The sequence below is a fragment of the Dichomitus squalens genome (genome assembly GCF_000275845.1).
Source record: "Dichomitus squalens LYAD-421 SS1 unplaced genomic scaffold DICSQscaffold_6, whole genome shotgun sequence".
Classification (NCBI taxonomy): Eukaryota; Fungi; Basidiomycota; class Agaricomycetes; order Polyporales; family Polyporaceae; genus Dichomitus; species Dichomitus squalens.
This window is the reverse complement of record NW_006766888.1, coordinates 959831-985700: the sequence shown is the minus strand read 5'-3', so window position 1 is coordinate 985700 and position 25870 is coordinate 959831. Positions and strand designations below refer to the sequence as shown.

The following is a 25870-nucleotide window of genomic DNA, read 5'->3' as shown; positions in this document are numbered from 1 at the left end:
TTACTCACATAGTCATGGTGTCTGGTGCTCCCCGACGAGGACTTTGAGCTGGCCCAAGAGGGCTGCCACCCGAGCCCACCCTATGTGGACGTGATTGTCGCTGGACAAACCGCCTTTTGACACAGAGCCCTCGGTAGCGTCTTGTCTTCACCATTCCGACAATTTCCGGGAGAGTACGCCATACCATTCAGCCAACAACGCTGTCCGAGTCGAGTAGGGAGCTGGGAGAGCGGGAATGCCCAGAAGTTGGTGACGTCGAGTTGGCGCAACTTCAATACAATACCGTGCCCTGCGCGTCGTAATCCTGAGCCAGAATACGCAAGAATGAAGTGGTTACATTGAGCTGTCGAGGAGATATCGTCGTCCGAAGTTCCTTTGGGGGCGCTTAGGAGGGGAAAACAGGCAAATGCGCGAGACGCGGCGCGGCGCTCTCACGACAAGCGAGCTGAAACCGGCTGTAGCTCAGCTGTTCTCGTCATCGGCATGGCTCATACAGAGAAGAACGTTGACAGAAGGCGCATCCGGATCAGCCTGGGCTGTATGGCGGGAGTTCTAGGAGCAATTTGGATCCACCGAGGTCGGTCATCGCTGCAACGCGATCGGCGCGCACAGGGAAGGCGTGGGAATCATGGCTTCTGGCATATTTGACCCTCGAAAGTGGTGTGATTAAACCGGCTGCCTTCTCTCTCTGCCCTCCGTTCTTTCTCCAGACTTGCTCGGCCATGTCGAAACGCATCCGCATTTTCACTGAGGAGGACGTCGCCAAGCACTCAGGCACCACCAGTTGCTGGGTCACCCGCGGCGGCAAGGTTTACGATGTCACCACCTTCCTGGCCGACCATCCCGGAGGAGACGATCTCATCCTCAACTATGCCGGCAAGGACATTGGTGCTATCATGAAGGACTCGGCCGAGCACGAGCATTCGGACTCGGCATACGAGATGCTTGAGGAGTTCGTGATTGGCAGACTAGGGGTAGGCGAACACATTGTAGACGAAAGTATGTACGTTGCCAAGCGGCGGGTCAGGTCCTCGCTCACGGGTTATCTCTAGACTGGGAGGCCCCCGACGATTTCGAGCCTGAGGAAACAGATACTTCAGCGGACTTCGAGAAGAACCAGTTCCTTGACCTCAGGAAGCCTCTGTTCATGCAAGTGTTCCGGGCCGACTGGTCCAAGTCATACTACCTCCAGCAGGTGCACCAACCCCGTCACCTCCATGAGTCTCCCCGCCTGTTTGCTCCTTGGTACCTCGAGGTATATGCGTGCCGCGACCTTGTTTCTCTACTACGTTGATAACACTGTGTGCAGATGTTCACGAGGACGGCTTGGTATGTCGTGCCGATTGTATGGCTACCCATCGCGGGGTACATCTTCTTGCGCTCCTTGGTCCAGTTTTCGCATGGACCATACTCACTCCCTCCGTTTGCCGTGGACCCTTTGGCACCGGTGAAGGCCGCGCTTGCTGGTCGTATTGTCCCTCAAGCCTTCCTCTATGCCATGCCGTCGTTTTTCCTCGGCAACCTCGTGTGGACCATTCTGGAGTACATCTTCCACAGGTTCTTGTTCCACATTGACGGACTTCTCCCCGACCATCCCTATGCGTTGATGCTCCACTTCTTGATGCATGGCATCCACCACTACCTCCCCATGGACAGGTGAGTAGAGGAGTGTCCCGATGGTATACGCTGATGCTAACATGGCCCAGGCTGAGGCTGGTCATGCCCCCGTTGCTCTTCGTCGTCCTGTCAACGCCTATGACCAGGCTGGCGCACCTCATCTTCCCCAGGGCCATGGCTAACGGTGTGATCGCCGGCTCCTTCACGTTCTGTAGGTACGCTCGCCTCTTAATGACGGATCGTCTCTCATCACATCGAATGCAGATGTTCTTTACGACGTCATGCATTACGCGTAAGTCTCCGTCTCCAGCATCCAGCTAAGCTTTCTCTTACCGTTATGTCCAGTCTCCACCACACGAGACTCCCTGCGTATGCCAAGGAAATGAAGAAGTACCACCTAGCCCACCACTACAAGAACTTCGACCTTGGCTTCGGAGTTACGAGCAAGATCTGGGACTACGTCTTCAACACCGTCCTACCCGTCTAGAGAGCCTTGCGCCTCGCGTGCGCCCTGGCGTTCACGAGGTAAAAGCAACAGATTTGGTAGTTTGGATGTCGTGGTTGTTCTTATCGGTATCGTATAGTGGCTCTAATGACCTCTTCACGGTGTATGGATGTTGCCAGGGTAGTGCAGTAGTTTGTTGACTCTGTTCAACCCCTCGCATGTCTAGTGCCTTCGATTGTGTGGCCATATTCAGCTAATTGTGCATAGACGGCTTGTATATACCTCCACCGCGAGCTGTAAGACATGCTCGTACCAAGATTCCCAATTGTGTGGTCACCTCTTGCTGCGGTCAACGACAGGTCCCCTCTTCCAAGCATCCCACAGCATGGTTATTCCCCGCCAGAGCGCTCAAGCTCATGCATATACAGCTACCAGCATACACTCACAGATGACAATGTCTCCCAGCAGTTCTTGGGCAATTGGAAGTTGGCTGATTGGAATCCGAGGTTTATGAGACGTTGAGCCGCGTGCGAACCTACCGCGTCGGCGTTCTTGACCTCGTATCCATTCACATCACCGCAAGAAGGTGCGGACGGTTTGCCTCACCGTACATACGTCGCCGTTTCTACTCAAGACTAGCTTCACTCACTAGACGGACGGTTTGTCGTCCGCGAGAAATGCGAGGTGTAGGACGAGCTCACGACGTACACCCCGAACATACCGCGAATATCAACCGTCGACGCGATAGCTTCTCCCAATATCCCTCGCGGCGCTCGGGACCGTCTGCTTCGCCATGTGACCTGCTCGACATCTGCTCTATCGTCTTCTGTCGCTGGCGGTGAACAAGCGGTACTGATGCTCGATGACCGCAAGAGCCAACTGACCTCCGTCGGGCGCCCCGGGCACTTGTCGGTGGCCAATCCCAGGTACGAGTCGCGTTGCACACGAAGATACTGGCATTCACGTTACATATGCCGCCTCGAGGAGGTACTCGGCAGCTGCGTTCTGGTGTACGAATTTCGGCTCTAGATGCGAACATGGCTTCATCGGTGCGCCGTGAAGCCGTCCTGAGTTAGCTATAAAGTCGGCAATTCATGGGCGGAAAGCAGCTCGAAGGTCACCCCGTTCCCCATCAAAATGTCCAAGTTCGCTGCCCTGCTCGCTGCTGTCACGCTTGCGGTCACTGTCCGCGCACAGTCGGCTGCGCCTGTCTGGGGCCAATGTGGTGGCACGGTGAGCGCGGTTCCGGCTATATGCGCGCTGTTCTGTACGAAGCTAACTTGTATGATGCCAGGGCTGGACCGGCGCGACCACCTGCGAGTCCGGCTCCGTCTGCACTGTCCTCAACTCCTGTACGTGCCTTCGTCTCCTGCTCGTGCCAATCGCCAATTTACACCATCTCAAGCCTACTCGCAATGCGTCCCCGGAGCGGCCACTACGGCCGTCTCCCCCTCCACGACCTCCTCCGCCCCCGCGCCCACCTCGACCTGCCAGATCCCCCCCGCGTCAGCGGGCAAGCTGCGCTTCGCGGGCGTGAACATCGCCGGGTTCGACTTCGGGTGCGGCACGGACGGGACGTGCAACGCGTCGGGCGCGTGGCCGCCCCTGACGCAGTACTACGGCGCCGACGGCGCGGGGCAGATGCAGCACTTCGTCGAGGACGACGGCTTCAACGTGTTCCGGCTGCCCGTCGGGTGGCAGTTCCTCACGAACGGCGCCGCGAACGGGGACATCGACGAGGACAACTGGACCGAGTACGACGCGCTCGTGCAGGCGTGCCTGGACAGCGGTGCGAGCTGCATCGTGGACGTGCATAACTATGCGCGGTTCAACGGCGAGGTGAGCGGGCTGCTTGGGTGGGACTCGGGTGCGGGAGGTTGACTGACGGGCGGGGGTCGTTTGCGCAGATCATTGGGCAGGGCGGGCCGACGAACCAGGACTTCGCTGCGCTGTGGTCGAGCATCGCGGCCAAGTACGCGGACAACGACAAGATCATCTTCGGCGTGTGCGTATCTTCATCACCACGTTCGACTCAAGAGGATGAGGTGCTGACTTCGGGCGTAGGATGAACGAGCCCCACGATGTACCAGACATCAACGCCTGGGCCGACAGTGTCCAAGCTGCCGTCACGGCCATTCGCCAAGCGGGGTACGTCCGACGGGTTGCTGGCGAATATCCGTATTGCTCACGTTTTCATGGCTGCGCAGCGCCACTTCGCAGCTCATCCTTCTGCCGGGCAACAACTGGACGTCCGCGGAGACCTTCGTCTCGAACGGCTCCGCCGACGCGCTCAAGAAAGTGACGAACCCCGACGGGAGCGTGACGAACCTCATCTTCGACGTCCACAAGTACCTCGACTCCGACAACTCGTACGTCCCTGCTGCCTCTTTCTCTGGCTGCCTACTGACGGGCCGCACGGGGACGCACAGAGGAACGCACGAGGACTGCGTGACGAACAACATCGACAACGCGTGGGCCCCGCTCGCGGAGTGGCTCCGGTGCAACGGGCGGCAGGCGTTCAACACCGAGACCGGCGGCGGGAACGTCGCGTCGTGCGAGACGTACATGTGCGAGCAGATCGCGTACCAAAACGCCAACTCGGACGGTGAGCGGCCTCTTCTTGCTCCCTGTCCTCGGCTTCGCGCGCGAATTTGAACGGGCTGACGCATGAAACGATGCAGTGTTCTTGGGGTACGTCGGCTGGGCGGCGGGCAACTTCTACCAGGGGTACGTGCTCGGGGAGGTCCCGACGTACAGCAATGGTGTCTGGACGGATACCTCGCTCGTTGCGACGTGCCTTGCGCCAAATGCACAAAAGTAGGACTGGAGGGGGGTCCTGGCTAGATACCTTTTCTCGCGAGTATACGCAGGGGTGGGGTAGTTTTGAAGTTGTATCTATCGTTGCTGCGTTCGCGTACTGCACCCAAGTCAGCGCCTGCCTGCCTGCCTAATGTGGATCCGTCCGTTCGTAACCCGAATTGAGTAATGGCAGGTCTACATACGACGCACGGGGCGACAAAAGACACACTCTGGCCGTGCAGGCGACTCTCGCCCATTGCAGGCCTCAGCGGCTTCTTTCTGTGTTCATTGTTGCGCACGTTCGACGCTCGCGCTCTCTCTGACTGACGTCGCTGCGCTCTATAACCGCCGTGCACAAGAATAGCGCGCTTCGCTGACGGCGTCGAGCCCATAAAGCATCCTCGGGCGGTCCACGTCTTCGCACCGTCCCCACTACAAGCGTCCGCCTGCCCCACATATACCCAGGTCCCTTCTCCACACATCGCCCACTCCTCTATTCGCTGCGACCATCATGCGCATCTCATCTCTACACGCTCTCGTACTGACCGCGGTGCTTGCGGGCGCACCAAGCGCCTACGCCTGGGGCGCAGCCGGCCACGAAATCGTCGCGACCATAGCGCAGATCCACCTCCCCAAGCCCGTCCTCCAAACCGTCTGCGACATCCTCAATCCCTTCCTCGACGACGACACCACCGCCTCCCCGTTCCAGCCCCCCACGTCGTCCTGCCCGAACCCGCGCTCCGCGTCCGCCGACGCCGACGCCGACGCCTCGTACCCCCCGTGCCACCTCGCCTCCATCGCCGCCTGGGCCGATCAGGTGCGCTCGAAGCCCCAGTACCGCTACACCGCGCCGCTGCACTACGTCAACGCGGTCGACGACGCGCCCGCGGACGCGTGCGCGTTCCCCGGCCCGCACGGGTGGCAGGGCCGGCCGACGGGGAACGTGCTCGCCGCGCTCGGCAACGTCACGCGCGTCCTGCGCGGCTTCGCGGCGGGCGAGCAGGGCGCGGGCGCCGCGGACGAGGCGCTGCGCTTCCTCGTGCACTGGGTGGGCGACATGCACCAGCCGCTGCACATGAGCGGGCGCGAGAAGGGCGGGAACGGCGCGCGCGTGCAGTGGAACGGGCGCGTCACCAGTGCGTGTCCCTTTCCGCATCCTGTCGCGGTATAGCAACATGGGGTGGATTCACTGACATCGGCGCGCGCAGACCTCCACAGCGTGTGGGACGGGCTGCTCATCGCGCAGTCCATCCGCCAGACGCCGCGCAACTACTCGCGCCCGCTCGCGGGGCCCGCGGGGGCGCTCGTCGAGGCGCACCTCCGCGGCGCGATCTACGACCCGTTCGTGCGGCGGATCATGCACGAGGGCCTCGCCGTCGGGGGCCGGTTCGACGGCGAGAGCGACGGGTGGCTCGACTGCCCCGAGCCGTCTGCGGGCGTGCAGCCGCTGGAGCAGGGGTACGGGTGGCAGGCGCGCCTGCAGGCGTTGCGCGCGCTGGACTACAGGGCGGCGCTGGGGCTGACGACGCCGGCGGGGGCGGAGGCGCGGTGGGACGACGGGACGCTGTGTCCGTACGCGTGGGCGCGGCCGATCCACGCGCTGAACTGCGAGCTGCCGGTGTGGCCGCACGAGCTGGACGAGGGCGGGCACCGCGAGGCGTCCGGTGCTGAGCGGGGAGAAGAGTACTCGCTGGCGGAGGAGCTGGCGGACTTTGACGACGTGCTCGGGATCCACGTGGAGGTGGCGGCGGGGAGGCCGCGGCGGCACCCCGAGCTGGTCGAGCTGGACACGGCGGGGTACGCGGGGAAGATCGCGGAGGGGTGGGTCGTGGAGCGGTTGCTGGCGATGGCGGGGGTGCGGCTGGCGGGGGTGCTCACGGATGTCTTCCAGGAGGTGTCTGACGAGGCGGTGATTGGTGCTGGAGTGTAATGGATGATTGGATAGCGCTTTGCACATGCTGTTGTATACCGGATGTATAGTACTTTGCTTGGATGTACATTGGATTTGAACGAACGGAGATAACCTGCAACATCCTCGTCCTCTGCCCTCGCTACATCCAAGGATCTGTGACGCGATCACGTGTGTAGTTGTTGACGCGTCCCAGGGCGCGCGGGAAAGGGCGGGGAAGAGACGCTGGAAAAGCGTCCTTGCTTGCAGCTCATCCTAAAGGAAGCGGCCAACACAATATTCAGACGCCATGAAACGCCCCCGCGACATGTTCGACACCCCCGCATCCTCCTCCCCCTCCAAACGACGCCTCCTCTCCCAGCCAGCCCACCCCTCGTCCTCCCCCTCCGCACCCCGATCGACGCCCTACACCCTCCCCCGCCACCCCCTATCCTCCCCATGGGCGTTCGCCACCCCCCACGACTCCCCCTCGAACCCCTTCGGCCTCAACCGCGCCCTCCGCGCCCTCGCCCTCCCCCGCCCCAGCGGCTTCGGCAAGCACATCGTCCTCCGCATGCAGCTCGTCTCCACCGCCGACCCTCCGCCACACACCCGCACCCGCCCCTCCCGCCGCCACGCCGACGCCCCCTTCCGCGTCGTCCAGGTCCCGCTCAACTACTCCTTCCGCCTCCTCCACATGCTCGTCCTCTTCCTCTTCGCCAGCGACGCCCGCCTCCAGGTCACCCGCCCCCGCCGCGTCTTCAGCCCCCCTTCCCCCTCGCCCCTCACCAGGAGGCCGAGAGACAAAGGCAAGGCGAGCGACAGGGCAGATGGCGCGCATGGAGAGGGCAAGGGAGGCGCGGACAGCAAGGGGCACTTGTTCGAGGTCCTCCACGGCATCTCCGTCTGCTCGCTCGCGGGACAACGCCCTGGGCAGATCAGGGCCGGGACGGGGAAGCTCTATGCGCGCCTGTCGAGCGCGCGCGAGCGGAAGCTCTTCCCTGACCCGGACGAGGACGACGAAGAGGAGGGGTGCGACCCCGTGCCAGGCGCAGAGGATGCGGACGAGGACGGGGAGGAAGGCTGGGACTGGGAGGCCGAGGACGACTTCACGCTCTCGAACGTCTGGCCGGACGGGCTCGACCTGAAGAAGGGCATCATCTACGTACGTCCGCCCCCTCTGCGCGCTGTGTGCTCCGTTTCTGGTCCGCGCGCGCCCCTTCCGCCGCGGGGAGCTGGCTGACGCCGTCGCACGCAGCATCACGCCCCCGAGACGTACGTCCACATCACCGTCAACCAGACGAAGGTTCCCGGGCGCAAGGGCACGGGCAACACCCCGCACGTCTTCGCCGCGCGCGGCGGCACGCTCGGCGCCGTCCGCATCGCCAACCTCGCGTCCGGCCCCGTCCCCCCGCCAGACGACTGGGACGAGAAGGAGAACAAGAGCGCGTCTCTCGCACACAAGGGCAGGGCAAAGGATAAGAGCAAGGGCAAGAGCAGGGCGCGCGCGACCAAGGACCGCACGGAGGAGCCCTCCTCCGCCTCCGAGGACCTGGAGGACGTACCGGAGCTGGAGGCACTGGAGGAGGCGAGCGACGCGCAGCTCGAGCGGTGGAACGCCGCGGACGCGTTCCCGCGGTTCCTCCGGCGCGAGGCCGCGCGGGAGCGCGCGATGCGCAGATCCGACGCGCCTCCCTCCCCAGCCGCGCGTCCTCAGCAGCCCGCCCGCGCTACGGCTGCCCGCAACGCGCTCGCTCCCCCGTCGTCGCCGCTGACGTCCGCGCGGAAACGCGGGTCAGGTTCACCGTCGCAGGCGCACACGCGCTGCTCGTACGGGTACGCGCACCCCAGCGCCGCGTCCTCATCATCATCCGCGTCCCTCGCGCCCTCGAGCCCGAGCACGCTCCCCATCATCCTCCCCTCGTCCGACGTCGACGTCGACGGCTGGTCCGACCCCGAGCACGACCCCAGCCAGGCGTCTGCGTCCTCCGACTGGGACGCGGACGCGGAGGAGACGCAGCGTCCGCGATACTCGATCGAGCTCCCGCTGCAGACGCCCTTCCCCGCGCACCCCGCGGTGCGCAGGCGCATCTCGCGGGTGTCGAGGCGGCTGGAGCGGCATACGAGCAAGGGGCTGAGCGAGATGAGCGAGGATGAGGAGGAGGGGGAAGATGATGAGGCGGAGGACGAGAAGGAGAAGGAAGAGAGGGAGGAGAAAGGGAAGGGGAAGGGGAGGGGCGCGAGCCCGAGCGAGGACGCGACGGTGCGGCGCGGACCTGCCCCTGCTTCAGCTCCTAACCCAGCCCCGCCGCCTGTGCCCCCGGTCGTTGCGGCCGAGGGCCCTGATATCGCGTCAGGGCGAGGCGCGGATGCGCGGGACAGTGTCGAGCGAGCGGACGGGGAGGAGGAGGACAGCGAGGACGAGGGCTGGGAGATCGGGAGGAGCATATGGGGTCTGGGTCCCGTCCCGCCCGACTGGGACTCGGAGGACGAGGCCTGAGGCCTGAGGCCTGAGGTTCTGCGCGTCAGCCTGAAGGCGTGTGTGCACGGAGCGCTTCCCCCGACACTGACGCAGGAGTATCGTCGACAGCGCATTTGTATCAGTAGCTACTCGTTGCATGTTTCACGCGCGTCGCTCGCGGACTAGGTGGGATACCCGGGTGCATAGGTTGTTGCATTCGTGCGTGACGCTTTCTTACTATATACACTCTATCGTACTGCTTGCAGCCTATTTCGTGCCTTGTTCGGCGAGTACTTCGCAAGAGGCGGAGCGGTCCACCTGGTCATGTCTATACTTCCAGCATATCCGTAAAGACAGGGTCCGAACGTGCCGATACCACGGACTCACGCGTGCAAGTCCTCGATCGTTGACTCGATACTGGATGCCCAGTACGGACGTCTTGGAGTATATTCAGGGCTAGGCTCTCGAGGACTGCGGAGCGAAATATGTCAGAATTCGTATAGTACCGGTGGCGTTGATATGGAATGTCAAAAACAATAGGCGAGGGTGACTAGAATGTTATGGGGGCGGGCAGCAGACAGTAAGTAAGTATACCGAGTCCGCCGCCATCGATACCATCATATAAATGCATGGAAAGTACAGATCGATTACCACCAGGCCCTTTCGACCGCAATTTGCTGCGGACAAAGACCGCGACGGATAGTACGATCCGCGTACGGCAGCGGGCACTCTATGGCGGGGCTGTCCGATCTGAACACGACCCCAAGAGAGATGATCCAGGAAATATGACGAGACAATGTATGGATTACTTGGTCACAATCTGACTTACCGGCGGTATCGTTCGGTCGCGCTCCCCAGGGTAGCGGTAGGAAGAGCCTGGACGCAACAGTACGATTCGCATCCCGACAGGGTGGTCAGTGGGGACGAGCTCGTATATAGATCCCAGCGAGCATAAATTAGTACGCCGTGTTTTGCGCGGTTCACATGATTCAACATGACTGTGTAACGAGCACATATACCCGCCGTTGAGCGAGAGTACAGGATCTCATTTATCTTGCCTTGTGGCGTAGTGCCAGTGGACGGGCGTGTTCGAGCCAAATTACACTATGATGTTATGCGTGCCTCCGTCAGTTAGCTCACGATTCTGGGAGCACACTCTGTGTACATAGGACCTGTAGATCCGCGGGAGTGTAGGTATGAAATAAACGACTGACCGCTTGAGCCCGTTGCAGGGAAATTGATAGAATCTGGAGACATATATATGACATGAATTTGCAAGGGTGGTGTTGTATTCCATCGCCTCAGCATGCGACGCTTGCATTGATGTACACGACCAGGATTTTGCGATCGCAAGGATGGGAGACCCACATAGACTGGTTGGCCCCGGAAAGTCGGCACTTTTTGTCATACATAGATGGCCGCTCTTCCCCGTCGGAATCCAGTTGGTCCAAAGTAGCGGGTGACTGGTTGGCAGGGATGGGTCCCTCGGTGACCACATCGGCTACATACAGGGCAGACGCAGACCAGTTTTGTCGATGATGACGTCTGGAAATTGAAGGTCTCCAGGGATGTTTGTTGGCCCGGGAGTGCCACCGCCACTACTGTCCGTTGTTATGTGACACAAGACAAGAGCCATTCCTAGTACTTGAGCAATTTGACTGCGGTGAGAAATTTGGCAAGGTCCTCAATCAATTTCCGTTCGCAGAGAACTATGGCTTGATATATATGTGGTTGCAATGAAATTCCTCACAGCACCTAATAAGCCTCAGTGGTGGGTTCCATCATCTTTGCTGTCCGCTTCTTGCTATCGGGTATTCCAATCAACGGGGGCTCTGCTACCTGCGTACGCAGTCGATTGCTGGAAGCACCTTGCTGAGTCGGAAGGCAAAGAAGTACATATGTACGTGAACGCGCCGATCAGACGGAAATATGGAAAGTACCGGGGGGCTGTGTTACATCAGCAATCCCAGGTCTCAACCTGGCAGATCAATGTCATCACCGTCTGCTCACTTGCTAATACGGTCGTCCAGGTACGCATTTACCCGTTCATGTTCATATGTATTACGAGCTAGTGATATCTCGAATTATGTAGGCTATCCACTCGACACAGGCTGCCCTGCGGGGCGTCCCTGAGACTCCCTTCCGCATGTCTCCGTTCTGTCGTGCACTTGCACTTGTGGGGTATGGTCGATGACCTTGGGCGTCACTTGGCCAGGACCGAACTCGAATTGAAAGTCCGAGATATCACGCCTCATGGAGCAGATTGGCCGACCGTCGGATGTCTTCGTAGCGACTCGAACTGATGAGGGTCAATGCATAACATGAGCTGGACTTGGCTGACCTCCTCAAGAATTTCTGAGATCAGATGATGCTGAAGATGGCCATCGGAAGGAGGAGGGCGCGCAGGCGGCGCACATGGCTGCAGGTATGAAGGATCATCTGGATTTCGATGGAGACGCGAAAAGGCGTCTATCAATCAATGCAGGTTGGATGGCAAGTGGGAATGAGGTGAGAGCCCAGACCATACCATGTCTGGCGATGGATCTCGTAAGAGGGATCTTGATGCGTAGATTATTTACGCGACCTCCTGCAGCTCACCTGTCTCATGGAACCGCGTTTATAGCCGCCATCAGCAGCATCCACCATAATAAGATTCCCTCCTCTCAAATTCAACGCCGCGGACGCTCCCCGACCTACTCATGCTGTCGCGTCGGTTGTAGCCTTGCCCTATCTTTTCCTTACGGCCACACCCATCTTGCGTATGCCATAATCAGGCCGCCTACAGCAAGGAGACCTGGACTACGAGCGTGATGACAAGTTTCATCGTTACCATTCGCAGTGAGTCATCTTCGCCGTTAGTCCTGCGGGCCTACTCCCGTCCGCTAATCACGTCTACTTTTGCTTGACAGTACTGGCGACACTTCTGCCCGCACTGGGTATTATGTTCACGTCACTGAGGTTATATTATCGCTGGTCGAGGCATCACTTCGGCTGGGACGATGGATGGGCTGCTTTCGCCATCGTCTGCGCCTTCTTCTTGACCGCGGGAGCGTGGACGCGAAGCGATACACCCAGTAGGTATCTACTGCCGTACCGAGCGTCGTGGCTCTTATACATTATCTCAGAGACTGGACCTTTTCACCACGGTCACCATGTTCGCATCATTGGCTACTACATGCTGAACGTCGCATTCACGTGCGTACTTTGGTATGTCTCCCCAACAATCGTCCTTGAGTCGGAGAAATGGAGCTCACCATTCATAGGGCATCCCGCCTGAGCATCCTCTGCTCCATTATTAGGCTCATACCATACATGATGAGACTGCGGAACTACGCGCACGTCTTCAGCGCACTTTTCGGCATCATGTGGGCGGCACTCATCATCATCAAAATCGTCGTCTGTGAGACGGACACCGCCTGGAAGAAGACTGCGGGTGTCCAATGTGTCTTAGGTCCTGCAGTTGCAGGTATAGAGCTTGCAAGTAGGTCCGTTTTGTCGACGTACCCGCACGAGTCTCTCATTATTCCTCATAGCGGACTTCATCGCGGACCTAATCCTCGTTGTCCTGCCAATCCGCCTTCTGTGGCGCATCAAGCTCTCCACGGCTCGACGTGCCCTTCTCACGGGCATATTTTCAGCATCTATGTTCACGACAGTTGTCAGCATTGTTCACGGTGTCTACGTTATCAGCCGGAATCGTAACGCGGAAGGCATCTGGGCGCATATATTGGTGAGTTTCCTGCGATCCGCCGTGTAGAGAATGCCGTTGAGATCACGGCCGCAGGCATCCACCGCAATGATCGTCTGTAACCTCGCCGTCCTCGTGACTTGGGCTATGCGCGCGATCGGCCACCGCGACGATAGCGAATTATATAGCTCAAACCGTATTCAGGGCGATCCAAGGAGCGACGCCTCCCGGGCCAAGGATCTGACCACCCTCCGCTTCAACCATGGCACCCATCCTATCGTCCTTCAGTCCCTCGACCGCAAAGATGATGGGACCACCGCTGTCAACTCTATCGCGGGCTCGCATGCTGGGTCAGAGGAGTCCCTCGCTCCCATGACATTCGCCGGCAATACCGACAAACCCATAATGACCAAGGCCGACCAAGCAGCCTACCCCCAGGCCAATCCTCAGCGATGACTCCGTGGTATGACGGTATTCGGTTGCCCTCTAACCCCCACTCGCCGGAAGACGCCTTGTTGCCTCCCAATTCCCGGCGCCAAATCGCAAGACATGGACTACCCGACGACGGTGAGAGGGGTATGCGTGTGCCTCGCGTTAGAACTGCGGTGTTACGCTGCTGCCGTCATCGGCTGCGCTGTGGCGTTGGGAGATGTACTCATTGCGTAACTTGCGGGGTCCTTTTGGCACGCCTATGTTGTGGGTATCCACCGTGTCCTATCCGGGGGGATGTGATACGTAGAGGAGTTGCATCGTCGACGACGTCTGCTGCATGCCCAACCTGACTCACCATCTGCCGAGCTTATCCGGGACTAAAAATCAAGGCACCTAAGGATGCGAAGAACCCCAGAACACAAGATTCCTAGGTGTGAACGTCGCGTGACGGTGAATATCGCTATCCCGACCAAGACAAGGCCCGTCTGTGCAATCTGTCATCTGCGGACAAGCCAGAATATCGGAGTGCGCAGATCGGCCTATACCATCGCCCACGACTTCGCGATGTCAATCTTGAGCTTGATTCTTGATCATCTGTTCTCCTGCGTCCACGGCATCGATGAAAATGTATGTCACGCTGTCTGTCGTTACGGTTTCTATAGTAAGCTCTAGAATTTCACCTTTTGGCTTACAATGCTTTAGAGGGTACAGCCGGTCACGAGGCGCCGTGCTAGCTTCCCATTCGCAGACCTTTTTGAATTTCTGCCAATGAATGTATCGGGGGTGCTCTTTACCAGTGCAGCAGTCCTCCTCCATCCTGAATGCCGGCGCCCAGGTAGCGTAATGGGGCAAGTGTCGTGTGGCGCCAGATATCCTTGCTTCGGGCTGGAAGCAAATGCACTACCCCGACTGCATTCCATAGCGAAGCCCCCAATAAACACCGCATGCTTAAACCCCCGAGGCCTCCATACTAGTACGTAGCTGCGTTCTCGGTTTTCCCTCGCCCTGTGATCGCACTAGCAGTGTCTGAAGTGACGAAAGCACAGGTGGAATATATATTCTCCATGCACGTCCTCCCTCCGAAGACATGCCGTCTACGGCGTATTCACAAAGCTCGGGCGGTGGGACTACGCTGGCTTGGAGCAACGTACGTTCACGGTTTGATAGCAATTTTGACCGCTGTCCTGCTTCGCAGCTTATCAAGCGCCTTCGCATAATCGGCGACCTTGAATACGTCGGTGACCTGCATGCCCGATCGCCGTTCAGATAGCAGCGAATCAGGGTTTGCCAAGCGGAGTCAGGAAACGCGAGAATTCGATTGGGTGCATGTTGAACAGCGGATGGTCCCCGATGTTCGTGGTCGAGGTCAAGACAGGAACGGTAGTTATGCGCGTTGATTGCCAATGACATGTAATGAAACGGTTAGTTGCGGCTCTTCGGCTGACAACCCGATGGAATACGTGGGCGGAATGGGCACAGTACCGGCGACAAAGTGGGGGGAGCGAGTAGAAAAAGACAGGGCGCGGGAAATAGAAGGTGGTAGAATCCAGGAAGAGGACGATGCTTACCATGCCCTTCACCTTGATCCTACCGCTGTCCAGATACGCGACCGCGCGAGGGAAACAGTGCATCTGTGCGAACGAACCGATAATCTGATGATAGGAAATCCTATGTCAGCTCAACGTCTTCGTGCTATGCAACAGAAGGCCGACTGCGGTCCCCGTGTGGAGCCTGAGGCTTCGACCAGCTGCGGGGGCCTTGGCTGGAGGAGGAGAGAATGCCACTCACGCGGATTTCGTCGACAAAGATCTTTGATGGAGGCCAATGAACGAGAGCGTCATTGCTGTACACGCCGTAGATCATCAACGTCCCACCTCGGCGAACGTAGTTGATCGAGTCCTGAGCGACCCGTTCCATGCCAGTCGCCTCGACCTAGACTGCTGTGAGCCTCCAATTCACTCCCCTCATAAAGCCGCACGACCACTCGCCACAACATCGAACCCATAAGGGTTGTCCTGCTTCAACCGCTTCCATTGTGCCTGCGGGTTCTCTCGATCTAGCTCAATATACTCGGTGCCCGCATCCAGCTCCTTCGCCAGGTCCATCTTGACGCCCTTGTTCGCCGCTACGACGACGCGGTGCGCGCCGTTGAGTTTGAGCATTTGCGCGAGTATGAGGCCGGTGGGTCCTGCACCGATGATGAGGGCATCGACGCCCACGCCTGCATCGAGCTGGTCCATGCCATGTACTGCGCATGCTGCCGGCTCGACGAGAGTCGCTTCCTCATCAGAGAGGTTGTAGATCTTGAAGAGTTTGTTCGCTTTGCTGAGGAATTGTTCTGATCAGAGATGGGGTCGACGGATGGTGGCTGCATGCAACTCACAGCGAGATGTACTCCGCGAACCCTCCCGGTGCGCTGCAACCGATACCGATGTAGTTCTCGCACAGGAGTGGTCGGCCCCGTCGGCAATAGAAGCAGCTGCCGCACTGTGCAGTCGCAAAAGTGAGCGGGCATTTCGCTATCTTGCTTCTACGACGACACGCATACCACCGTGGTGGGGTCGGCGACGCATCGATCGCCCTTACTGAACCCTGTCACGTTTTTTCCAGTCTCCACAACCTCGCCGACGACTTCGTGACCAGGAATGAGCTGATTCGGAACATCGCAAGTCAATAGGAATCCAAGTCGATCGAATGCATTGGCACGACAGACCGGAAACTCTGCAATGAACTCTCCCTCATGAATGTGACTATCGGTACCACAGATCCCTGCGCTCAAGTCGTGAATGGAATGGGGCGGTAAATGATCGGAGAGGTACTCACCGCATGCCTTAACTAGGAAGGGGGACGATGGGATTAGCTTGTGCTCATGTGGTTGGCTTGGAGATGTTCACCGACTTTTCAGGAGGACCTCATCGTCTTCCGCCTGAGGAATCGGTACGTCGCGGACCTCGAATTCACGAGCCTTTGTGCAGACGTGACAGAGACGTGAGACAAGATCTGCTTACTTAGGATGTACACACCTTCGTATACCAGACCGCTTGCATACTTCTGGTGGTAGACGGCATTGTCAAAATACGTCGCAGTCGTGGCCCAAGTCTCTAATCAAGTCGTCCAGGCTATCGGAGTAGCTTTGATATGATCTGTGCGATAACTGCTTAATCCTTGGGCCGGAGACGAAGCTGCCAGGACGTGACGGATGCCGGGCGGCGGCGCGTGGGGAATGTGAGGCCATGACACTATGCGTGAGATGGAGATGCCGGTCGGTCCGCCGCCGATGGCCCCTTGTATTTGCGAAATGATGTCGATGTGTGACACATTTCGGGTTCTTTCTGCGGAACCCCCATGTGCGAAGACAGCTGAGAGATCCGAGGAGTGGTTACCCATAACCGGATGTGCTTTCCGACGATCCGGGCCGGTTTGGTGCCGCAGCTGACCTCGGCGAACTGTTGTAGATCCTACTATATCACCGCAGTGCTGTAGCTGCAGCTGAAAGCACGTCGAAACGCCGAATGAACTGTGGTAGAGAAGTTACTTAGGAGAGGGAATGTCACACCGCAGCTGCCAGATCATGACCAAGGGCAGTTCTTCGAAGGTCACAAGGTCGATACGCTCTTCTGTCTCCCATGTCTGCCGCAGAGACACACTACAGCTCAATAATGATATGCTTAATCGATACATGGAACCTGCAGCATGGCAGACGAAGTGGGTCGGAGTCAAAGATAGGATCCAGATAGAAGAGAAGAGCCGATAGACGCTAATAAAATAACGCGCGTCGCGGTCGCGTTATTTTGATATGTTTGTCCCGAGGACGACGGAAAAGCGCAAGGGGAATTTTGAGAAGTACGCGGAACTCTGCTTCTGCCTTCACGACCTCCTGCAATGACCAAGTACATTCTTGTCTCTGGCGGCGTCGTCAGCGGCATCGGGAAGGGGGTCATCGGTGCGCCACTGGACTCTCCATCTCTACCTCCCATAGAACAAGCGTTCAAGCTATCCTTGCAGCCTCCTCCACGGGCTTGCTCCTCAAGACTACTGGTCTCAAGGTCACAGCCATCAAAATTGACCCTTACATGAATATCGATGCTGGTACCATGCGGCCGCAGGAGCATGGTGAGATGATCGCACGAAACACGCGTGTATCCGACATTCTCTGAGCGCGAAGCCTATGTTAGGCGAGGTCTACGTCTTGAACGATGGCGGCGAGGTGGACCTCGACCTTGGAAACTATGAACGCTACCTGAATGTGACCTTGAGCCGAGATAACAACATCACTACTGGTAAGATCTATCGGGAGGTCATTGAGAAGGAGGTGCGTGCTCAGCTGAAAACGGAAGACTCCTGGCTGAAAGTCCGAGAGTATAGCGTCGTGGAGATTACCTGGGGAAGACTGTGCAGGTATGCCCCAGACTTGTCCAGGAATACTGCAGTTCATCACCTTCGCCCATGCAAAGATTGTTCCTCATGTCACGAACGCAATCCAAGATTGGATAGAGCGCGTCTCGAAGATTCCCGTCGATGAGACTGGCGAGGAGCCTGACGTCTGCATTGTCGAGGTGCGGTCTTGTAGAGGTTTTTGGCGGCATTTGTGTGTCTCATTCCCGAACAGCTGGGTGGGACCGTTGGTGATATCGAGTCCGCGCCATTCGTCGAGGCCATGCGACAGTTCCAGTTCCGTGTCGGATATGAAAACTTTGCCCTCATTCACGTCTCACTGGTCCCCGATATGCACGGTGAGCAGAAGACGAAGCCAACGCAGACTACTGTACACGCACTGCGCGGTCTTGGTCTACTACCCGACTTGGTCAGTAAGACTTCGCTCATTCTGCCGAGAGTGCTCTGACGTTGGTGTAGATCGCTTGTCGACTAATCGTACAAAAACCTCTCGAGCCCGCAACGAAGAGCAAGATTTCCATGTTCTGTCACGTCGCACCAGAACAGGTCGTCGGCGTTCATGACGTCTCTTCGGTGTACCACGTTCCCCTCCTTCTCCAGTCCCAAGGTATCGTCGAATACCTCCAAAAGCGATTAAATCTCGTATCTATCAAAATCACTCCTGAGATGCAAGAGCGGGGCGACTCATTAGCCAAGCGCTGGCGTGAGCTCACGACACGGTACCTGCGAATTACGCTCTGCACGCTTGGCATTTGTTTGACTCGCATCCAGACAAGAACGTCTTTACGAGAGCGTGACGATTGCTCTCGTGGGCAAATACACTGATATGCAGGACTCGTACATGTCCGTTATCAAGTCACTGGAACACTCTGCCTTCCGGTGTAACAGGAAACTGGTCCTCAAGGTTTGAAACGAGTCTCATGCGTGTTTTTCCAAGAATCTAAACAGCTTATCCACAGTGGGTGGATGCTTCCGACCTGGAGCCTGATACCCAGGTCACAAGCCCAGCAAAATACCATGATGCGTGGAAAGCCGTCGTTTCGGCAAAGTCAGTCCCAATTCAGCGCTCTCTTCGGTGGACATCGGTAACTCATTCCCCGTCAGTGGCATCCTCGTTCCCGGTGGCTTTGGCGTGCGCGGCTCAGAAGGCATGATGCTCGCGATCAGGTGGGCACGTGAGAAGAAGATCCCGTTCCTCGGTATCTGCTTCGGCTTCCAGCTCGCCGTCGTTGAGTTTGCGCGCAACGTCTGCGCTCTCGAAGGTAAGTCTCCTTTCCCTGTCTTGTTGCGTCCTCAATTCACCTCCCTGCCTTTGTGTTCGCCGTCCAGGCGCAACGTCGACCGAGTTCGACGAAAAGACCAAACACCCAATCATCATATTCATGCCCGAGATTTCGCGTACACAGATGGGCGGCACGATGCGCCTCGGCCTCCGCCCCACCGTCTTCGAAGCCGACTCGGACGTCGCCGGCGCTCGCCCCTCCGCCGTGCGCAAGCTCTACGGCGGCGCGCCCAAGATCTGGGAGCGCCACCGGCACCGGTACGAGGTCAACCCGGAGTACATCGACCGCCTCGTGGAGAAGGGGCTGCGCTTCGTCGGCAAGAGCGAGAGCGGCGAGCGCATGCAGGTCCTCGAGCTCCCCGACCACCCGTACTTCGTCGGGTTCCAGGCGCACCCCGAGTTCTGCACGCGCCCGCTGAACCCGAGCCCGCCGTTCTTGGGGTTCGTGGCCGCGGCGAGCGGGTCGCATGTGCTCGAGGAGCAGCTGGAGGTGCAGTCGAGAAGCTTCAAGCCGCCGCATCCCGAGGGGGCAATGGTCGCCGAGGAGATCTTGAGGCATGATTCGCCGCGGCCCGCTGGGGAGGAGGCGATTTTGGCTTCGGAGCAATGAAGTTCAGAGGGTATGTCCTGCATGTTGCAGAAGTTCCTTGTACTCTGCCAGGTCTAATTGATTTGCAATACAAATGCTATCACCACCAGTTGTACATCATTGAGGAGGCCAGAGTGTTTACAATTGCACGCAACTGGCTACGTAGCCACGCATGCACGCAGTCGCGCGTTCGCTTGCGCAGTCACAACACAAGCGTGCAGTCGTGTACTCGCAGAGTCGCCGGGTAAGCGACGCTAAGGATCCTATTCTTAGTTCTCAGTGGCCCCTGCAACAAAGTTCTGTCCTTGCGAGTAATTGATTGAATATATTCCAAACGTTCTCTACTATTCATCCCTTTCTCGATGCGCGCAAAAAGAGTCTACTCAAGGGCTTTGCAGGATGTATAGACTTAGGCCTTGCCCTTCGCCGAACTCCTGCCGGAGGGCACTCCAATTGCAACTTACAATTGACGCGCAGTTACACGACTGCGTGGCTGCATACACACAGAGCTTGGCGAGCTTCGCCATCAATCGACTGCGTGAATACGTGGTTACGCAGCCTGCTACGTAGTCAGTTACGTGAAATTGTAAACGTTCTCGAGGAGGCATAGGAGATCGAGTCAAAGTGAGAGCAGGGCACGGGCAAAAGGAAAGATCACGCTCAGAGATTGCCTGCGATGACGGTGAATTATGTGATACAATTGACTCTAATTGCGAGTAACAGGTCGACAGCGCTGCGATACTAGTTACACTGAACGGATGACTGCGAGCAGAATGTTACAAGATGGTGCTTCCCAACTCCGCCCCTCCTCAAAGGACGCACACTCCGACGGATCAGCCGATCGACATAGCGGTATCAACGATGTCTCTAACGTCCGCTGCGGAGGACCCCGCGCCGCCGCCGAGACGTGAAGAGAATATGATGTCCTTCAGAACTTGCGCGATGAGACCGTGCTGAGCTTCTGACGCGATCTTGTCGCTGAAGGTATGACCCAATGAGCGTATGTGAGGCCGAGGAGGAATATCAGTCGCACCTGTCTTTGACCGCCTTCGACAAGGCGCTCTCTTCCCTCTTGTCCTGGGGCTTCTGCTTGATGACGGCTTTCTCATCGATGAGCACAGGGGCTGGTGGACGGGTACTGGGTACAGCGGTTTGTGCCTTGGTCAACTTTTGGTGCAGATCGGACAGCTGATTCGCGGCATATGCACGATTCTGAAGCCGGGAATCAGCATCTCCATGATAACGATGTGGCTCAAAGAGAGGTACGTGCCGAGATGAGCGCACTCTGGCTCAGCGTGTTCACCCAGTACTTGTTCCACAGCAACCCAAGCAGCTCCGCGTCCAGCGACGACTTGAAAATCTGCACCTCGAGCGGGTAGTACTGGTTTGCGTGAACGCCGAAGTCCTCGATCTTGTTGAGCGGGATGCTCTGATACTCGCTGTTCGCAGCGTCCGCAGGGGTGTAGTTCTCGGGGTACGTGCGGAACGCGCCGATGTCGACCTTGCCGGCGGAGATGGTGCGATTGGGGTCGATGACGACGGCCACGAAAGGGTCCTGGAATTTCTGGTTTTGCATTTGCGTGTTCACGTCGATGCCGGAGAGCCAGCAGCCGTAGCCGGGGTGGGAGTGGTACCAGCCGATCGCGTTCTCCAGGCGTTGTACCTGAGGAGTAACTCATATTGGTATGGAGTACAAGACGTGAGAGGAAGGAATGGAACACGTACCCGTTCACTGCCCTGGACGTACTGGACCATGTACTCGTTCGCTTCGTTCTGCGCGTTCACTCGCGTTTCCGTTCCTTGGACGGGAAGCGCGAAGGAGTCAATGACTACTAGGGAGTGTCCAACGACCTTTCCCTGCATAATTCCCATGATCTCGTAGGGTACACCCGAGCGAGCATGAATAGCCTACGAGGATGGGACGGGTGAGCATACGACCAGCTGTGGCGCTAGAAAACAAGGTGCATACCATCTTGATCAACGCGACCGCGGAGATCTTGCAAACCTGAAAGTACCGTGGGCTCACAGACAGTGACTCTTCAGCATCCTGCTCAATCCAACACCGCAGGGTGTATCCAACGGAGGCGTATTAGGGTAGGAGTACTCACTCGCGGACCCATGGCTTCTCGTTGTTTATCCTCCTGTTCTCCACGGGGTCATATCTGAAGATCTCGTCCTGAGCACTGAGCTCCTTGATGTCATTTGCGAGGTTGAATGTCTTGAGAGCGATCCCCGAGCCCGACGCCATGGCTGCTCGGTCCATCCGCCACTGGCGAGTCTATGCAAGACCATATACAGCTTGCGTATATGGCATCCGTGAGAACCTCCTTCCTCTCCCAGCACCCGTGTTCCGTAGGCGCGCCCATGGGTGGGAAGCGAGCGTCATCCGGCGGGCGAGAGCGAGAGGACGGAGCTCGACATGCTCGACGTTGTGAATGTCCGTCCCACGTCTCTCCCGGTCCCTTGCTCGACTGCCTCTCCTTGATGCGGCACATGTGTCTTGCTCTCGCTATAGCGTCACCATCCGAAGTCTAGCTACCGAGGTTCCCTCCAGTGCACTGGACGACTCGCCTTCGTCGTACACTTCCCGCACTCCTGCCGTCGACCAGAGGAAATTGACGCATCTGAAGCGTCGGACTCGGGGCGGTCAGAATCTTACAAAGCGGTTCAAACGTTTGGAGCGCGCAGTCCGCGGGAAGGCTTCCTATGGACGTGATATCCAAGAGCTCGAACGGTCCAGCGCTGTGCCGGACCCTGCACCATACACAGAGGAGGAAAGCACCCAGCAGGCAAGCTCAAGGACAGATACAGGTGCAGGGACCAACACGCGGCGTATATTCCGAGGTTTCTTTGTGCCGGAACCCCCCAAGCCACCTGCAGACGATGGTACGTTCCAGCATTCATCGTTCGTTGGGCACGTCCTCATGCCCTCGCTATTAGAATGCTGCATGTCCGGCTGCGCAGTCTGTGTATACGACCTTTACGATGAAGCTCGACAAGACTATATACAAGCCATTGACACGCTTCGCGCTGAGCTGAGCAAGCAGGGCGTCGAGAAGAGCGAGTGGCCTGCCGACATACGAGGAGACGTGCGGGATAGTGACCCGACTCCTGCACCGAGGTCGAGTGCAAGTGTCACCCTTAGTGCATTCGAACAACTTGAGCTGGCACTCAAAGCGAAGCGTGAGAGGGACACGTCCAGATCAAGCACGAACGTCGCCCAAGTAGGCAGCGAGGGTTAGTATGCGGAGGTCTTCCCAAGCCCTCTAGCTTCTCTGACGCAGATGGGCACGCTCAGTCTCTGCGGCTCCGCTGATCGTCCGTAAACGGCTCACGAAGAAGGGTGTAGGGATGGATGATATCGTCGAGGGCCTTCGGTGGGTGGTGTTTAGTAATCGCTGAAAAGGCGAGTTCTATTGCCTCGTTCTTCAGTCCTCTTCTCATGCCTCTCTGGGTCCATTCAGAATCCCTACTTATTTGTATTGATACCCCACAATGTATTACACATCGCACAACCTCTATAATTGTCTCTATGCTTGTGCACGACTATCGCGAGATAGTCTCAAGCCTTCTCGCTGACCCCTTGCCACGCCAAAGCCTCCCCACTCTGATATCCCGCGCGGCCCATTCGCCAGAACTGCTGTGTTGTCGTGCCTGCGAAGTGTCATCTGCTCGATGTCATGAGACGCAATTGTGGCCTGCCCGAGAATACTCCGGCTCCTGTTCCTTAAGCGAAGGTACATATAGTTCACTATCATGCTACAATCGTTAGTGGAGGTATCCTACAGCCCTTTCGCGCAATTCTATAGCTATGTCAACGAAGTTGCCAAGCGATTTCGTCTGGGGTTACGCTACGGGTACGTCTGCCACACCTTCCGAGTAATATGCTTCCTGATACCATACGACTGTCCACCAGCGAGTTACCAGATCGAAGGATCTGTCGATGTCGACGGACGCCTTCCTTCGATCTGGGACACTTTTTCGCATAGGGAAGGCGCCACGAAAGATGGCGGAAACGGCGATGTCACAACCGATTCGTACCGTCGGTGGAAGGAGGACGTGGCACTCCTGAAACAGTACGGGGTGAAGGCGTACAGATTCTCGGTCTCCTGGAGCAGAGTCATTCCCCTTGGCGGACGAGACGACCCGGTGAATGACGCTGGGATCAAGCATTACAGGGACCTGGTCGAGGAGCTCGTGAGGAACGATATCACACCCTTCGTGGTGAGTGTTGCGCCCTCTGTTTGCGGTGCTCTCAGAACCACCCTAATGTCATGGACGTTTCGCCAAGACGCTTTATCACTGGGACCTGCCTCAAGGTCTCCAGGATCGATATGGCGGCTGGCTCAACAAGGAAGAGATTGTCAAGGACTATGTCAACTATGCGAGATTGCTATTCGAGAGCTACGGCGATCTCGTCAAGAACTGGTTCGTGCACGCATATCCATGTACTTTCCTAACGACGACGCTCACTAACTGCTACGGCAGGATTACTCACAACGAGCCGTGGTGCGTCTCGGTGCTGGGCCATGCCACTGGCGTGTTCGCCCCTGGACACACCGGGAATACGGAGAACTGGATGTGCGTCTACTTTGCCTGCGCATTCTCTGCCGCCATTAATCTGCGTTATGTGCGTAGTGTCGGTCATAACCTAATTCTTGCCCACGCGTATGCTGTCAAGCTATACCGCGAGCAGTATAAGCCGAGTCAAGGCGGTCAGATCGGTATCACCCTCGACTTGCAGTGGCAGCTGCCGTGGGATGACTCGCCGGAGAGTACGTACTGTCCCAGGCCAGTCTCACAAGATCGGCCACACTGAGTACCGCTGAACAGATATGGAGGCAGCACAACGTGGCATTGACTTCAAGCTGGGTAGGTTGTCAATCGATACCTGCTACAGCATCTTCTTAACCACGCCATATCTCAGGTCGATTTGCTGTATGCTTCGCCTCGAACTTTTGACTCCTAAATCTGAACGTGCCTCCCAGGATCCCATCTACAAAGGCTTCTACCCCGACTCGGTGAAAGAACTCATCGGTGATCGCCTGCCGGAGTTCACAGAGGAAGAACTCGCGGTCGTCAAGGGCTCCTCGGACTTCTTCGGACTGAACACGTACACCACGCAGCTCGTTCGTAAGTGACCGTCCCCAGACCAGGTGCAATCGGTTCTTCTCATATGGCTCTCGTAGAGGACGGGGGAGATAACGAAATACAAGGCAACGTCAAGTACACCTTCACTCGACCGGATGGATCGCAGTTGGGCACACAAGGTCTGGGGCCTTCTTCCCATGGATAGATATGGATTCAATGAACTCGAGATGTTGCCGTTTCAGCTCACGTCCCTTGGCTTCAAACATGTGAGTTGTCTCAATCTAATGGTTTCCACAGTAGCTGAACGGACTTTCCTTCCTTCCTGGTAGACCCGGAGGGTTTCCGTTCAGTGAGTGTTTTCGAGGATGCGAGTTACAAGGCAAGTATGTTGACGCTGCGTAGCTTCTCAACTACCTCTGGAAGGTACGTCTTGAGCATCTCGCCCGTGATGTTCTCGATTGATCTTATCGCGTAGACGTACCAACTGCCGATATAGTATGTTGCAAGATTATTCTACTTTGCTGCTGGTGCTCTGACGATTCTCCAAGTGTGACAGAGAATGGCTTTGCAGCCAAGTATGAGAACACGCGCCCCGTAGAAGAAGTCGTCCACGACACAGACCGAATTGAGTATTATGAGGGCTACGCGAATGCTTTGTTGCGGGCGGTGACCGAAGATGGGGTTCCCGTCAAGTCATATTTTGCTTGGAGTGCGTGTTCCTTAGTATCCACTCTGTCTCCAAACGCAGCGTTAACGTGATTGTAGGTCTGCTGGACAACTTCGAGTGGTATGCAATAAGGTTCTATGGACCGAACGAGCCGGATAGCTGACCGTGTCCCGCGGTGCTCGTAGGGCGGATGGGTACGACACACGTTTTGGGGTGACATATGTCGACTACTCGAGTCAGAAGCGAACGCCGAAAGACTCTGCTAAGTTTTTGACGAAGGTGCGTCTAGCGTCTTATTCATACTGCCTGTCTTGCTCTAATGTCATATACTCATCTCCTCGCTCTAGTGGTTCAACGAGCATATTTCGTCTTGACAAATGGGCATAAAGAGGAGGTCTGATTAGGTTGTCTGGTTATAATATGCGAATTGAGTGCTTCTGGTTCGTCAAGGAGGCAACCGAATGGAAGTTCACTACGTACGATGAGCTTTCGGACTGACCTCGATATAACCTCGTG

General features: G+C 57.5%; 9 protein-coding genes across 9 annotated transcripts; 7 read left to right on the top strand and 2 right to left on the bottom strand.

Annotated features, from left to right (window-relative positions):
• The first annotated feature begins 673 nt into the window (after positions 1 to 673).
• Positions 674 to 2461, top strand: DICSQDRAFT_134448 (oxidoreductase). Its single transcript, XM_007363502.1, has 6 exons — positions 674 to 999; positions 1053 to 1255; positions 1310 to 1656; positions 1707 to 1828; positions 1882 to 1909; positions 1963 to 2461. The coding sequence occupies exons 1-6, from the start codon at positions 723 to 725 to the stop codon at positions 2102 to 2104; spliced, it is 1119 nt and encodes a 372-aa protein (XP_007363564.1). The 5' UTR covers positions 674 to 722; the 3' UTR covers positions 2105 to 2461.
• Positions 2462 to 2526: 65 nt separating this feature from the next.
• On the top strand, positions 2527 to 5035 carry DICSQDRAFT_134446 (endoglucanase). The gene is made up of 11 exons (XM_007363501.1): positions 2527 to 2648; positions 2715 to 2988; positions 3047 to 3111; positions 3172 to 3295; positions 3357 to 3414; positions 3468 to 3901; positions 3970 to 4067; positions 4127 to 4210; positions 4270 to 4431; positions 4492 to 4667; positions 4744 to 5035. The coding sequence occupies exons 4-11, from the start codon at positions 3200 to 3202 to the stop codon at positions 4881 to 4883; spliced, it is 1248 nt and encodes a 415-aa protein (XP_007363563.1). The 5' UTR covers positions 2527 to 2648; positions 2715 to 2988; positions 3047 to 3111; positions 3172 to 3199; the 3' UTR covers positions 4884 to 5035.
• Positions 5036 to 5372: 337 nt separating this feature from the next.
• Positions 5373 to 6749, top strand: DICSQDRAFT_14009 (phospholipase C/P1 nuclease; the record flags this gene model as incomplete). The annotated part of the gene is made up of 3 exons (XM_007363500.1): positions 5373 to 5997; positions 6070 to 6544; positions 6617 to 6749. Coding segments are annotated over 3 exons (1233 nt in total), but the record flags the coding sequence as incomplete, so codon positions are not given.
• Positions 6750 to 11931: 5182 nt separating this feature from the next.
• DICSQDRAFT_101936 (uncharacterized protein) lies at positions 11932 to 13644 on the top strand. Its single transcript, XM_007363499.1, has 6 exons — positions 11932 to 12048; positions 12120 to 12284; positions 12336 to 12417; positions 12474 to 12691; positions 12744 to 12940; positions 12995 to 13644. Exons 1-6 carry the CDS (start codon positions 12021 to 12023, stop codon positions 13352 to 13354), a joined length of 1050 nt encoding a protein of 349 aa, XP_007363561.1. The 5' UTR covers positions 11932 to 12020; the 3' UTR covers positions 13355 to 13644.
• An 839-nt stretch (positions 13645 to 14483) lies between these two features.
• Positions 14484 to 16398, bottom strand: DICSQDRAFT_179082 (NADP+-dependent D-mannitol dehydrogenase; the record flags this gene model as incomplete). The annotated part of the gene is made up of 10 exons (XM_007363498.1): positions 14484 to 14573; positions 14899 to 14982; positions 15119 to 15262; positions 15319 to 15655; positions 15714 to 15817; positions 15879 to 15980; positions 16044 to 16099; positions 16154 to 16165; positions 16229 to 16295; positions 16354 to 16398. 10 exons carry the CDS (start codon positions 16396 to 16398, stop codon positions 14484 to 14486), a joined length of 1041 nt encoding a protein of 346 aa, XP_007363560.1.
• Positions 16399 to 17126: 728 nt separating this feature from the next.
• On the top strand, positions 17127 to 19633 carry DICSQDRAFT_179081 (CTP synthase; the record flags this gene model as incomplete). The annotated part of the gene is made up of 12 exons (XM_007363497.1): positions 17127 to 17173; positions 17251 to 17273; positions 17336 to 17443; positions 17506 to 17642; positions 17696 to 17728; positions 17785 to 17886; positions 17940 to 18134; positions 18185 to 18444; positions 18497 to 18629; positions 18685 to 18773; positions 18830 to 18987; positions 19055 to 19633. The coding sequence occupies 12 exons, from the start codon at positions 17127 to 17129 to the stop codon at positions 19615 to 19617; spliced, it is 1848 nt and encodes a 615-aa protein (XP_007363559.1). The 3' UTR covers positions 19618 to 19633.
• A 641-nt stretch (positions 19634 to 20274) lies between these two features.
• On the bottom strand, positions 20275 to 21857 carry DICSQDRAFT_101929 (Mov34-domain-containing protein). The gene is made up of 6 exons (XM_007363496.1): positions 21705 to 21857; positions 21566 to 21617; positions 21322 to 21504; positions 20867 to 21259; positions 20630 to 20808; positions 20275 to 20574 (listed from the first exon to the last, which is right to left on the bottom strand). Exons 1-6 carry the CDS (start codon positions 21842 to 21844, stop codon positions 20430 to 20432), a joined length of 1092 nt encoding a protein of 363 aa, XP_007363558.1. The 5' UTR covers positions 21845 to 21857; the 3' UTR covers positions 20275 to 20429.
• Positions 21858 to 22031: 174 nt separating this feature from the next.
• Positions 22032 to 22838, top strand: DICSQDRAFT_54341 (uncharacterized protein; the record flags this gene model as incomplete). The annotated part of the gene is made up of 2 exons (XM_007363495.1): positions 22032 to 22482; positions 22537 to 22838. 2 exons carry the CDS (start codon positions 22032 to 22034, stop codon positions 22836 to 22838), a joined length of 753 nt encoding a protein of 250 aa, XP_007363557.1.
• Positions 22839 to 23407: 569 nt separating this feature from the next.
• DICSQDRAFT_101924 (beta-glucosidase 1A) lies at positions 23408 to 25743 on the top strand (the record flags this gene model as incomplete). Its single annotated transcript, XM_007363494.1, has 17 exons — positions 23408 to 23453; positions 23513 to 23820; positions 23888 to 24024; positions 24085 to 24177; positions 24235 to 24371; positions 24430 to 24468; positions 24524 to 24534; positions 24585 to 24729; positions 24786 to 24866; positions 24930 to 24953; positions 25017 to 25036; positions 25090 to 25110; positions 25163 to 25182; positions 25236 to 25396; positions 25453 to 25474; positions 25540 to 25633; positions 25702 to 25743. The coding sequence occupies 17 exons, from the start codon at positions 23408 to 23410 to the stop codon at positions 25726 to 25728; spliced, it is 1386 nt and encodes a 461-aa protein (XP_007363556.1). The 3' UTR covers positions 25729 to 25743.
• Between the last annotated feature and the right edge of the window lie 127 nt (positions 25744 to 25870).